General features: G+C 37.5%; 1 protein-coding gene across 1 annotated transcript in view; it reads left to right on the top strand.

Moving 5' to 3' along the window:
• Positions 1-2,159: 2,159 nt before the first annotated feature.
• The window catches only part of LOC107550798 (src kinase-associated phosphoprotein 2-like), a 15,683-nt gene continuing 3,812 nt past the window's right edge, over positions 2,160-14,030 (top strand). Inside the window, exons 1-9 of the mRNA XM_016232173.1 lie at positions 2,160-2,405; positions 3,129-3,234; positions 3,328-3,353; positions 4,694-4,792; positions 6,435-6,515; positions 6,878-6,961; positions 7,067-7,191; positions 7,279-7,342; positions 9,503-9,618. Coding sequence (XP_016087659.1) covers positions 2,366-2,405; positions 3,129-3,234; positions 3,328-3,353; positions 4,694-4,792; positions 6,435-6,515; positions 6,878-6,961; positions 7,067-7,191; positions 7,279-7,342; positions 9,503-9,618 — 741 coding nt within the window. The 5' untranslated portion in view covers positions 2,160-2,365. The remainder of the gene's footprint in view (positions 2,406-3,128; positions 3,235-3,327; positions 3,354-4,693; positions 4,793-6,434; positions 6,516-6,877; positions 6,962-7,066; positions 7,192-7,278; positions 7,343-9,502; positions 9,619-14,030) is intronic.

The raw sequence follows: 14,030 nt of genomic DNA, 5'->3' as shown, positions 1-14,030 counted from the left end.
AAATCAATATCACATTTGCAAACTCCCTTAATAATCATTAAAAGCTGTCACTCATCATCTGAAATGGTCGCACTGTAGAGCCCTGAATATCTTTGTTGGACAACAGGTTTGTAAACGACTCATACACATGTAAAACTGTGTCGCACACGTGCTACTGTAGTACATTTACTCAAGGCTCAGACCGATTTTTGTCGCACTGTACAGCCCTATCCAAGCAAAATGTTACAGGCTCAAGTCACAAGAAGAAAAAATACAAGGAATGAATCAGAATGTGGCAGTCTGTGGTTTCCAAATGCACAAGCAGTACAGTGCTGGCTACCACAGAGCCATGTTGACCAAAAATGATTAAAACTCTGTTTTACCCTAGAGAAAACAACAAAGTAGAATGCTAAAACTCTGGGATGAAGAGAAGTGCAATATGTCTAATTTAATAAAGATGATGATCACTGGTTATGATGATACTCATGTAAAACTGCATTAAAACACTCACACACATTCCACCATTTGTGGGTTGGGGCCAGAAGCTGAGACTTGTGAACTGAGGTGAGTCCAGATCAAACAGGCTCGACAGAGGAGCATGAGATATGGAGCTGCTCCCCGCTCCTTCAAAAGGTCAAAGGGCACTTCACCTCTCTTTCTCCCTCCACACCAGATGGATCTGTGGCCAGGTCAAATGAGGTTCAAGCAGTGCTCAAGCCGAGCGAACAAGCAGGCAGGATGTGAGTGTTGAATATCAGCCAATACTTTCATAAACTAAAATTAGCCTTTTATTCTTTCATGTAAGTCATCTATGAATAGCTTTATTTGCTTATGTGCAGAAATATATCTCAACAAGTCTTGTTAGCAAAATGGATCTAATTATTATGTGCAAAATAACTTTCCATATTACTTAAAAAAAATAAAATCAAATGCACAAGCAGTACAGTGCTGGCTACCACAGAGCCATGTTGACCAAAAATGATTAAAACTCTGTTTTACCCTAGAGAAAACAACAAAGTAGAATGCTAAAACTCTGGGATGAAGAGAAGTGCAATATGTCTAATTTAATAAAGATGATGATCACTGGTTATGATGATACTCATGTAAAACTGCATTAAAACACTCACACACATTCCACCATTTGTGGGTTGGGGCCAGAAGCTGAGACTTGTGAACTGAGGTGAGTCCAGATCAAACAGGCTCGACAGAGGAGCATGAGATATGGAGCTGCTCCCCGCTCCTTCAAAAGGTCAAAGGGCACTTCACCTCTCTTTCTCCCTCCACACCAGATGGATCTGTGGCCAGGTCAAATGAGGTTCAAGCAGTGCTCAAGCCGAGCGAACAAGCAGGCAGGATGTGAGTGTTGAATATCAGCCAATACTTTCATAAACTAAAATTAGCCTTTTATTCTTTCATGTAAGTCATCTATGAATAGCTTTATTTGCTTATGTGCAGAAATATATCTCAACAAGTCTTGTTAGCAAAATGGATCTAATTATTATGTGCAAAATAACTTTCCATATTACTTAAAAAAAAAAAAAAAAAAAATGTTGGACCCAAGACCAAATTCCACTCCTTATCATTCTCTTGGAGAGGTATTTTGAGAAGGTGACACAGTGCAGGTCTCCTGGCAGGGATCTGTTCTCTGCAGTAATCTCTGTGAAACAGCAAAGGAGCACAGACAGAGCACACAGATGGAGATGGATAGCTATGTGTTTTCCTATGAAAGCTGTGCATCACCCCCATTCTTCACCTGTCTCCCTCCTCTGGATAAGTGGGGCCCACTCCAAACAGCAGGCCCATCTAAAAGGGCTGAAATGTCCTTAGATCCTCTCACTAACATCCTCTAATGCACCAACAGTGAATATATATATAAAGGTACAGAGGGCAAATTAAAAATAAATAAATAAATAAAAACACCAGACCATTCGGCAGTTACTTACCAACGTCTGGAAATGAGGACTGCCGCTTTGTCTAAAGAAGTAGAGAAGCTTCTTGCTTTAGATTCAGATTAGATTAGATCATATGGGCATGCTGTATCTTTCCCATCTGTTTTTGTGCTAATAAAAACATCAAAGGTAAATCTTATCATCGTCACAGAATTCAGTGAATGTGAATTCGACGAATAATGCAATAAAATGACTTATTTCAAGTGTATCATTCCTGTCAAATCGTGAAAGTGGACGAGGAACCGTGTGAGTCCCCAGTGCACTGTTCAGGGTGAGCGGCACTCTAGTCAAATGTTTCTGCTGGAGCAGGCGTGATGAATAATACTGTCTAATTTGAATAGTGGTTGCTGCAGGGTAGGCTCTTGCCTCTTCCGTATTTCACAGTCCACTTGAAACTTCCGTGTTTCGAAGGCTATTGGGTCAAGCGGTTTATCACAATGAGATCCATCCCGGAAGATTTAACGACTCTCCTTTCAGGTACAATCGCAATATTTGGATTAAACAACAGTTGATAAAGCGAACTTTTAGGGCTGGAGCGCAATCAGAACATATTACAATTTTTGTCTCTACGTTTATTTCTGTTCATACTTGGCTGAAAAGAGGAAGTTTAGTTTACCGACAGACGCTGAAAATATATCCCTTTAACATTAGTTAGAGCATAAAGTGGCCTTTGTTTACTTTTTCTGAAGAAGAGGCTAGGCGTGAAAATATTTATTTTGTGTTTTAACGTGTTGTTTTAATTATTAAGTCAGCAACAGGCATTAAAGTTGAGAGTTTATGTTGTTAAGATCCAACTGCAGATAAAATTACAATTTTTCTAGTTCTCTAAAGTTTGAGTCGGTAACATACCTGTTGGAGACTCCAGCTTAAGACGCGACGTTTGAACACGGTAGATAGTTTCTAGCTAGTTTACGCTTATTAGATGGTTCAAGGTTGCTATTAGCTGGCTGACCAGCTACTATGTTCCAAAAAGCAGATTGACAGTAGTTGTTTCTGGCTAAAGACCAGTTTAAGATGTGTTTTCCATCAGGGATGTAGCCTAGGCTATTGCCATTAAATTGATCAAATTGTCATCAGTTTGGAACAGGCGAAAGTTATGCTCCTCAAACAGTAAGTGCACCTGTTTGCGTAAACCTAGGCTAACAATTGAGTTCAGGAATTCAAGAAAGGCTACCCTCATAAAACAGTGTCTGTTTTCAGATCTGGAAACCTTTTTAACGGATGTCCTTAAAGGGGAGACTTTGAGCAAAAAAGCAAAAGAGAAAAAGGATGCCTTCATCAAGCGCATTAAAGATGTAAAAACGAGGTACGGCAGAATGTGTTCATGTAATAACTATTACCTGATATGTTTGTGACTCTATGGATAGTATTAAACAAATCCAAATTATTTGTGTTCCAGCTACTCTCAAGATTTCAAGGACAAACGTAAGATTTAATGTGCTTGTAGTATGCGTGTGTCTGGGGGAGGGGCTAAAATTCAAGCATGGTGAAGTAAACTATACTTCCCCACTATGCTGTAGTCTACTGTGTGCTTCACTCTGTCCTGCTTAGCTTTCATTCTGAACATTAGAACTTTTAACTCTTCATGATATGTAAACATCTTTGCCTGACTAATGAGTGTGTGTGTGTGTGTGTGTGTGTACACTGTTTCTCTTCTAATGGGAACACATAAACAGAGTGCTTTAAAAATAACATTTAAATCACCACATAACTGTTCACAGATCAGTTTTGTGTTTCCTATAAATTTAAGGTTGAGATGTGGGTAGAGGGCAGAGTTTGGTATAGCGCTTTAACAGCAGCACTATTACCACATCACAGTGTGAACAGGAAGTTCTTTGCTCAAATTCAACATTATGGCACAAACATATGCATCATTTTTGCTTTTCCATCAGCTCTTTAATAGTAATTATAGTGTAAGGGAATGTGATTCAATCAGGCTATAGTGTTACAAGAGATCTGTTTATCTTCCATATTAAAAGAAGAGTTCACCCAAAAATGAAAATTTGCTGAAAATGTACTCAGCCTTATGTCATCCAAACTGAGCTAGTTTCTTCATTTGAACTCATTTGGAGAAGTTTAGACTTACATCACTTACTCACCAATGGATCCTCTGCAGTGAATGGGTGCCTTCAGAATGAGAGTTTAAAAAGCTGATAAAAACATCACAATAATCGACAAGTAATAGACACCACTCCATCATTTATTGTCTTGTGAAGCGAAAGCTGCATGTTTTTACGAAACAAATCCATTATTAAGGCATTTTTTACTTCAAATCATTGCTTCGGTTTAATTAATGAATGGAAGTTGTGTGGATTATTGTGATGTTTTTATCAGCTTTTTAAACTCTCATTCTGACGGCACTCATTCACTGCAAAGGATCCATTGGTGAGCAAGTTAAGTAATGCTAAGATTCTCCAAATCTGTTCCGATAAAGAAACAAGCACATCTACATCTTGAATGGCCTTGGCTTAGGGTGAGCACTTTTTCAGCAAATTTTCTTTTTTGGCTGAACTATTCCATTATCCCAAATCTCTGCAAAGTTAGTGCCACTCAAAGCTGCCAGCGACTGGGAGATCAATAGTTCAAGTATACTTCATACTACCTCCCAGGCACCGAAATTCCTGTGCTGTCAGATATCATATCTGCAAGAAACATACATAATATCTGAATTAAAGAATCTTAATGTGTCATTCTGGTGGAGGATTGAAAATGCGGCCTCCTAACTTCCACTTTTTGAGAATGCTGATGAAGACTCTGTTGTATAGGAGATGAAGAGATTCCAGAGCCTGATGAAGTGGATACCAACGACGGTGGATCACTGCACTCAGAGCAGACTGACAGGGATGAGGAAAGCGCTTATGATGGTGAGTGGAAAATTGTGTGATTTATGTAAAAGTGGTACAAGAGAAGAGAAGCATGGAGCATCTGCAACTGTTTTAGAAGAACTTGTGAGACAGGAATATCATGATGTGACAAAGTTCTGTCCCCTTGAATTCTTTCCTGGAAGTAAAAAGGATGCTAAGTTTGTAATTGTGAATATTATGAAAGAAACACAGCAGTGTATTCTGTACACAGATTGTATGTACAGAATTCACATAAATTAAGAAAAAAAAAAAATATATATATCTCTCTTCGGTTATGAATGAATCACTTATCATCTTTCCTGCAGCCTCAGCTGTCATAACACAGTATCATTGTGGCAGTTCTTTGTCATGTCCTGTCTAGAATTTTTTAGTAGTGGTAGAAGAACACAAAAGCTGAATGAGGTGCTTGAAAGACTGATGTAACCCGGCAACAGGCTCAGGAACGGTTTGAAGGCACAGACGTCAAGGGTTTAGCTCTCTTTTGTCTCTGAGCAAATGGTTTATGGTCTGCAGCCCAGACAATGCCGCCCACAGCCAATGTCAATATAGGCTTCTGTTTTATTAGCTTCTGCTAAATGAATGCTGTTGGTAGAATTTTCATTTAATAAAATCCAGTTCATCCGACTCATTTCGAATCATGCCTCATATCTGATTATTGCAGTCAGAAACTCAGAAGGGTAGGATGCAGGCTGAATGTATATGTATGTATGTATATGGTAGGAATACGTTTACTGCTATAGTGCAGTCATGTGTTTTATAGAATAAAATCCAGTTCATCCGACTCATTTCGAATCATGCCTCATATCTGATTATTGCAGTCAGAAACTCATAGAATCAGAAGGGTAGGATGCAGGCTGATGAAGTTAGCATTGTAACAATTTTTTATTTATTTTAAAATAGAAAAACAGCCATTGTAAATTGTAATGTTTCGTAATATTGTTGTTTTTGACCGTTTACTTTTTTACTTTTTGATCAAGTAAATGCAGCCTTGGTGAATATAAGAATCTTCTTTTAAATAATCTTTGAACAGTAGTGTATATACATTATATATGTATTATTTTGTTTTATAATTAAATTTTTTTTTAATTCAATAAGGAAGATGCAAAAATCAAAATGATGCTCTGTGCCAGTTCCCATTTTTCAAAAAGTCATCTGTTTTAATTGTTTTGCCAGTGTTTGCTCCAAAAGACGGCATGATTTATGTTCTGCCAGACATTTTTCTAGCAGATTTAAGAGAAATCCGCTCCAACACCGAGGATGTTCAGTTTGCTTTTCACAGTTCTGCTCGCTCACACTCATCCAGCAATGCAATGGTAGTGTGTGCACAAGAGAAGGGAGGGTAGTGTAAACGAGAGGGGAGGTTTGCTTTGAAAACAGACCATGCATCTGTTTCACATACTGCTGTACCTGACAGATCGATGAGTGAAACTCTATCCAGGTTTGAATCTCTGCTGCTAACTTTAGTCTTGCTTGACATTGACTTTTGATTTTTAAACCTAAAGGCATGGAAGTAGCTTTCTGGCTGCCTTTAGCAAATGCATTTAATTTGTTGTGAAGGCAGGTGCTCAGCTAGCACAGCTAGCACTGCTCATCATAAATAAGTTGAAATAAAATATAATAACTTTCTGTTTGTTGAAATCAGGAGTTCAACAGTCTCCTCCGGTTGCAGCTCAGGAACTTCAGTCCATTTTGAAGAGTGGCTTCCTGGAGAAGCGCAGAAAGGGTAGGTTACTGCGTTCAGAAACAGGTTGTTCATGATAAACACTACACTCATTATATCTTCACAGTTGTTTATATCACTGGTTTGCACTCTTAACTGCCATATGCCTTATATCTCTTTTCTTTCTTTTTTTTTTTTTTTTTACAATGTCCTTATTTATATATTGTATATGTTGTATTTTATATATTTTTAAACTGTATTTATCTGTATTATGTCTGCTGTTAGTGTTAAGTGTTAACTGTATGCACCAAGGGTCTGAGAGTAACGCAATTTCAATTCTCTGTATGTATGTGCTGTACATGTGGCAGAATTGACAATAAAGCAGACTTTGATAAAAAAAATAACCTCCCTTCAACTTCTTATAGATCACAGCTTCTTCGGCAATGAATGGCAGAAGAGATGGTGTGCTTTAAACAACAACATCTTCTACTACTATGGCAGTGAGAAAGGTGGGAAAGCTACTGTTTTTTGTTTTCAACAGTAAACATAGTCCTGACGTCAGTTTCTCTTTTCTGGAACTGGATCATTCAATAATCTACACTAATCTTCACTAGATAAACAGCAGAAGGGAGAGTTTAATATTGTCGGATACATTGTCAAAATGAACAACACCCTGCGGAAAGATGCAAAGCGAGATTGCTGCTTTGAGATCTCAGCTCCAGACAAGCGTGTTTATCAGGTTGGTCACCTCTCATACCATGTAAAAACATGCAGTGTTCATTCATATCCTCAGATCATTATCTCTTACAATACCTTTTTGTTACAGTTCTGTGCTGCGTCCGAGAAAGATGCAAAGGAGTGGGTGGAGCACATTGATTTTCTGATTAAAGGTAGGACTGTACATCAGAAAAACAGTCACTGTCTAAACTTGGCTTAGCAGGTGTCATTTCTAAAACAAATGCATCATGTTTTGAATGTGTTTTCACTAAACTGAAATGTTTCATCCAGAATGCTTATGTTTTGAGATAGAACGTAAATGTTCTTTTGAAAGGGACTGAAACTTTGCACAAGACTAAAAAATCAAAAGCTTTAACAAAAATATGGCTTGTAATACACAACATGGTGTGAAGTCTTTCATTAGAGGGTTCTTCTAATGCTCTACACCAAGAGCCAAGAGCAAGGGCAGGTTAAATGTAAACCCAAGAGCAAATATAGCTGAAATAACAGCTTTACAAACTGAAATGTTTCATCCAGAATGCTTATGTTTTGAGATAGAAAGTAAATGTTCTTTTGAAAGGGACTGAAACTTTGCACAAGACTAAAAAATCAAAAGCTTTAACAAAAATATGGCTTGTAATACACAACATGGTGTGAAGTCTTTCATTAGAGGGTTCTTCAGTTTGCATCTCAACTGGCAGGAGCCACAGCAGTTTATACTCTCTATGTTGCCCACTAGTGGATCTTTCTGAGCCAGAAAAACACATGGGGGCCTTCAATCAGGAACCACTTGGTGGATAAAGAATTTTAGCAAGGCCATAAAATAATGAATGTATAGTACCATGTTTATGTATTTACATAATCTTACATCGCAAAGTCATTAAAATAATGATTATTAATTAATAGAATAATTTGCATGATTGAAAATCATTTACTTAAAAAATTGAATATGGATGAGAAAACATTTAGCTGAACCTTAGTTCTGTCAGGACCACTATCGTCAAAATTATAGATACTTAGCATAAAGTTTGGTTTGGCGGTATGGTTCTGTTCTGGGCAAAAACCTCCCTGCCCATCCATGCAGCCTGTCATGAATGAGCAGGGAGAGCAGCAATAATAACCCCCCTAGGGTTAACAGAACAGAACAAGGCAGATATCATTAATGTACTTAATGATATTTAAGTGTAACACTTTATTCGAGATAAAGGAGTCTGATTAGCAAGGAATATCAGAAAGCCAATTCCTGACTGTGGCGAAAGGAGGAGCTGGGGATGGAGGAGGGTAATTTGCTCTGGAGGAAGCTGAAAAGCTGCTGAATAATACTGAATAGAGCTTATATAGGAATGCCGCGATATGTGTCGTATTCCTATAGGTAGATGTGATCAGCTGAGAATCAGCTGATGCAAGCTTGACTCACGTGACCTGCCAGAACTAACGCTTAATTTTTGGTTAAAATGAACTTGAAATTGTATTTGTGTTTATCACGTATTTTGTCTTTACGCAAAACATTTTTTGAGATCAAACAACAATCGGTGGACCCTCTGTTAAAGACCCTTGGCATACACCAAACCACCATTGCATGAAGAGAATCATGCACTGCCATTCAAAGATTGGGGTCAATAAGATATTTTGAAGGAAATTAATACTTTTTTTTCAGCAAGGATGCATTAAATTGATCAAAAGTGACAGTAAAGACATGATAATGTTACAAAAGATTCCTATTTCAAGAAAATGGTGTTCTTTTGAAATTTCTATTCATCAAAGAATCATGGGGGGGGGGGATCACAGTTTCCACAAAATTATTAAGCAGCACAACGGTTCAACATTAATAATAATAAGAAATGTTTCTAGAGCAGGAAATCATTACATCAGAATGTGACACTGTGACACTGTAGACTGGAATAAGGACTGCTGAAAATTCAGCTTTGCATCACAGGAATGAATTACGTTTGAAAAAATATAATATTAATAATATCAATATTTTAGATTCATTATTTTAGATTGTAATAATATTTCACAATATTAAAATTTTTACTGTATTTTTGATCATATAAATGCAGCCTTAGTGAGCAAAAGAGACTTTATTCAAAAATATTAAACATTTTCCCTGACTGCAAACTTTTAAACAACATAGACAGTGAGATTTCTTTGACAGACAGATAAGATGTTCAGAGACCAATCCAACAACCAAATTTTTATCCCCATTTTTACTGCCCTTCATGAACATTTTGTGATGCATATTGAGTTCAGAACGATGCCCCATTCTTTCTTTAATAATTACATTTTTCTAAATGAACTTCTATTTAAATTATGTTCTGTTCTTTCTCCTGCAGCAGTGAACAAAAGCACAGACTACGCAAACTACTTCCAGGGCTTGTGGGATTGTGCTGGAGATCATCCGGATGAGCTGTCCTTTAAGCGAGGAGACACCATCTACATCCTCAGCAAGGTAAGACAGGAGCCACGGCCTGGAAACTTCCAGACTTGCCGCAGTTGTCACAACCCACGTGATCGAGGACAGAAATACTACAGCATGAGGTAAATGTTTATAACCCTGCCCTCTCAGACGTCAAAAGGAAAACACGAATTTGCAAAAACATTCTGTTAAATAAATACACAGCGACGTCTGTATAACACATTTGAGTCAGATGCAGAAAGGTTAGATTTGGGCCTGTTTGCACAAACTGCCTTGCTGAGTGTGGAAGTGAAGTACACCTTCTCCCTGTGCACAGTGATGGGATTAGTGTTGTCACTACGGAAACCATTTTAGTGCTCTTGGCCCTGAGCAGAACAGTCTGGCAGCCAGTGGCATTCTGTCACCTCTCTCCTCGTCTGCCCACTGCGTTGTGCGTCTCTGAGCTCATTTGTGTGTGGGTATTTCAATATTGGAAGACGGCTCAATGCCATGTTCAGTAAGGGCAACCGTACGCAGATCTTTAGCTTATACACATCTCAGCCAGTCATTATTTATGGCTGTAATGGTAGTCTGTGTTCTCAGGAAACGCTGAATCCACCTCTCTATTCGTACCAGGTGTGGTGGAGAAAGTGCGTTTGGTTAAAAACTTCCCATACCTGTCAGCTCCGATGCATAGGCTGGCTGTGCAGATCTGGGAACTGCCCATGGGGTTTGTACCTGGCTAACAGAATTAGCTTGATACCTCTCAGGGCTACTTAAATCTGGTCAGGCTGCTCCGTTCCCAGAAACAAACTGGGTATCTTGCGGTTTGTCTACTTAGCACCGATTGCCTTTCGGAGAAAGAACTGGAAAGCTTAATCATGTTGGTGCTTTCACGTTTAGAAGAGAGGTTTTGACGTCATGCTGGTATTTTCATATTATCTCTGTTCTACAGTATAAGTGAATAACTGTAAAGAACCTTTTGGGTCAAAGAGGTACTATATAAGTGTCCATGATCTAGTTTAAAGCTAGCAACAAATTCTTAAATTGTTTGTTTTAATGTTGGTTTCAAAAACTTAAATACCATTTTCAGGAAAAGTTTCAATGTGTAATGTGGCATAAACATTTAGTTTGTTTCTTTTACCTTTATTTAACCAGGCAGCTTAATAAATGTAATTTTTACAGTGACAGACTGGCAGAAGACAAATGAATCATTATATAGAAAACACAGAGATAAACATTCTATATAAATAATTATTTTTTCCAAGGTAAAATGTCATTATATAAATATCATGAATTATTGTTGCACCACATGACATTTTACAACCTTAACTAATCTTGCCTTATAAAAAAAGTTGAACAATGTGATTACTGACCTTGACACACACAAGTCATGAAGATCTGCAGGGGTCCTCTCTGAGATATCACTTACTGTTTGGTTTTCTGCTTGTTGATTGTCTTCGGTTTTGTAGACAAAAGTTTTAAAAACTTTAATAAACAGTGAAGTAATTTAATTTTTTTGTGTTAAAATATTCTAAGAAAGGTTAAAGGATTAAGCCAAAGTACTTAAATGGATTGTTCAACCAAAAATTTAAATATTGTCTTTTACTCACCTGTAGTTCCTAACCTGTATGACTTTCTTTCTTATACAGAACATAGAAGATATTTTGAACAATGTTTGTAACCAAACTGTTTTGGTGACCATTGACTTTCATTGCATGGACAAAAAGCACTGAGACATTTCTCAAAATGTAATCATTGATGTTCCACAGAGGAAAGAAAGTCGTGCAGGCTTGGAACAGAATGTTCTGGAGGTTTGACAGAATTCAAATGTTTGGGTCAACTGTTCATTTAATACATTTTTTTTAAGTCTTATTTAAAAAATAAAATAAAATCTTCATTATTATATCAGGACAATTGTATCATCCTGTGATTTCTGACTTTGTTCCCCCTCAAAAAATATCTAAATTAATTTAAATACAGAAATTAAAAACATGCTCATTATAAAATAAGTATCTATTATGTGTGCATTACATTTTGTAATGACTTTTTTAATAAATTAAAATATAGGACAAATCAAAGTGTTGACCCTGTGTATGGGAGTATTATTCTAGGATTTCAGTCTTATGGGGGATCAGCCTGTTATTGAAACATGATCTGATGTGTCAAAGGAATATTTATTGCTTTAAGAGTATGAGGTAACGATTTGAAATCTTGCTTGACTGACTTTTTTTTTAATAAACAAAATTCTGAAAGTATAATCAGTAATGGTGCCATATGTGGTTGATAGAAGTGGGTGGCTGTATACTGAGATACGTATATATACCTATCTATACCGAATATTACTGCCGTACATATGTCGACAACGGACACAGACTAGAACAAATGGATTTAAAAGTGAATATGATAAACCTTTTTTTATTTTTATTTTTTAAATGACTGGTAAATAGAGGATTCAAATTAAAATATTCTCTGATGTCTTTCTGCTGCATCTATTTTCAGCAAACATGAGATTTTCAAGTGACCTGACAGCTTACTCTGAGATTTTTAGGAGGGCTGAGATGAAAAATAAAGCCTAGAAATGCCTGTGTGTGATGTCATCTAATGTGATCCATTAAGTAATGGTGAAAGTTTAGGTCTCCAGAAGTGATTACACAGGAAAGAGGCTGACACATAGAACTGCTGAATACAGCTTTCCATAATTCTATCCAATTTATTTATATTCATTTTACTAGAGACACAGAAATGTGCAGTAGCAAGGTAATGTATCTTCAGGAGAAAGAGAGATGACATCCCAATTTCACCAGTGGCTAAAAATCCATAATTTGTAATGGATATATAAAACATGCCAATGGGGAAGTCTTAAAGGGATAGTTCTCACACACACACACACACACACACACACACACACACACACAAAAGAAAATTAGACTTTTCAAAGACATAATTGTGTTTTTTGAATTTTTATTTTATTATAGACACCATTAAGGCTTCTGGTTTTGTAAAGATAGATAGATAGAAAGAGAATATATATGCATAATGCTCTTATTTTTATTTATTTGTTTTCTTCTAAGGCAGTCTGTTTCAGGTAGGTTGGGGTGGAACTAAAATTGTAAAAATCATTGTCTCTGTACAAATAATAACATTAAAAACACACCATTAAATCACAGGGCACTTTTTTTTAAACAAAAAACCCACACCATTCAATCCCATTTTTATGAAATACACATGAAATGTGTTGCACTGCATAAAAGAGAGAAGCCTAAACCCAGGATGTTGCCAAACGATGCTGGGAAAGAACTGCTCGACACAGTCCAATGATGCTGTGTCGTATTTGTGCCATTTTATGGGCACTACGCCGGCTTATATTGCAGGCACTCTTTTGTAGCGAAGCCCCTTCCCCCTTCCTTCAGCCAGGCTTGCGGATGACCGTAAAGCCGGTGTGGGTTTAGTGTCCAGCTGTGGCTCACAGGCCATTCAGGGCAGTCTGGGGAACAAGCCAGTGGGGCTATTAGTGGCCTACCTCCTTCCCCTTGGCCATGCAGCAGCTGCAAGGCTAACACCCCACCCCACCTCCATTTACCCCCCTGTCCAGACCCTCAGCGGCTCTGAAAGGGTATTGACCATCAGACCAGGGGGAGGTGTCAGGGCCCTAAATCACACACACCACACTCTCTTCTTTTCAAAGCAGGCCAGTGTGTGCTGTAAATGATGCTTGGTCAAAATAGTGCGTCACATGGTCCGTCTGGGGTCCAGAAGCATTGTAAACCTCAAAGACCCACATCATTTTGTTGTTGTATATCTTAATCAGGCAGGATTTTAATTATTCAGCTTACATCAAGTAAATTATACATAAAGATATTTTAAAGGTCATTTTAGTCAGCTAAATGCTAATTTAGGAAATCCATGTGAACTTGCGTGTCGGCTTCCTTAGATGGATGCTGGATAGTCGTGTGTGGGCATGTAGAAGGAGTGTGAGGTCTGCATTGCTTTCCTGTTGCAGACTTATTTGTCACCCTCACCTTCTAATCTGACCCTCCTGTGAGGGTACATATTCGCACAGGCGCTGCCCTGTCAATGAGGTGTGTCTGTATCAAAGGACGGCTACAGGAAGCTTCCGCTTCACCCTTTCACATGTGCACTTCCTGTCTTGTTTCACACAGCCTGGACAACTGCCCTATGAGGTGTGTGAATCCTGCACTTTAACACGTTATTAAATGTTTATATAAATGTATATATTTATTATAAAAAGTGTAATATTATATAAAACATTAAATATAATACAAATAGTTTTTTTTTATTTAAAGCAGTTAATTATTAAGCATTATAAGGAAGAATATTAATTAATTGCAAATAATTATTAATCATTAAAACTGATTTGTATAGCATAGTGGTTCTCTACAAGGGAACCAGGACCTATACTAGGGGACCTCAGGATGACTTAAAAAGTGTGTGTGTGTGTCTAT

The sequence above is a fragment of the Sinocyclocheilus grahami genome, unplaced genomic scaffold, assembly GCF_001515645.1.
Source record: "Sinocyclocheilus grahami isolate Dianchi unplaced genomic scaffold, SAMN03320097.WGS_v1.1 scaffold408.1, whole genome shotgun sequence".
Lineage (NCBI taxonomy): Eukaryota > Metazoa > Chordata > Actinopteri > Cypriniformes > Cyprinidae > Sinocyclocheilus > Sinocyclocheilus grahami.
The sequence above is the reverse complement of the archived record's forward strand: the minus strand, read 5'-3'. Positions and strand labels throughout refer to the sequence as shown.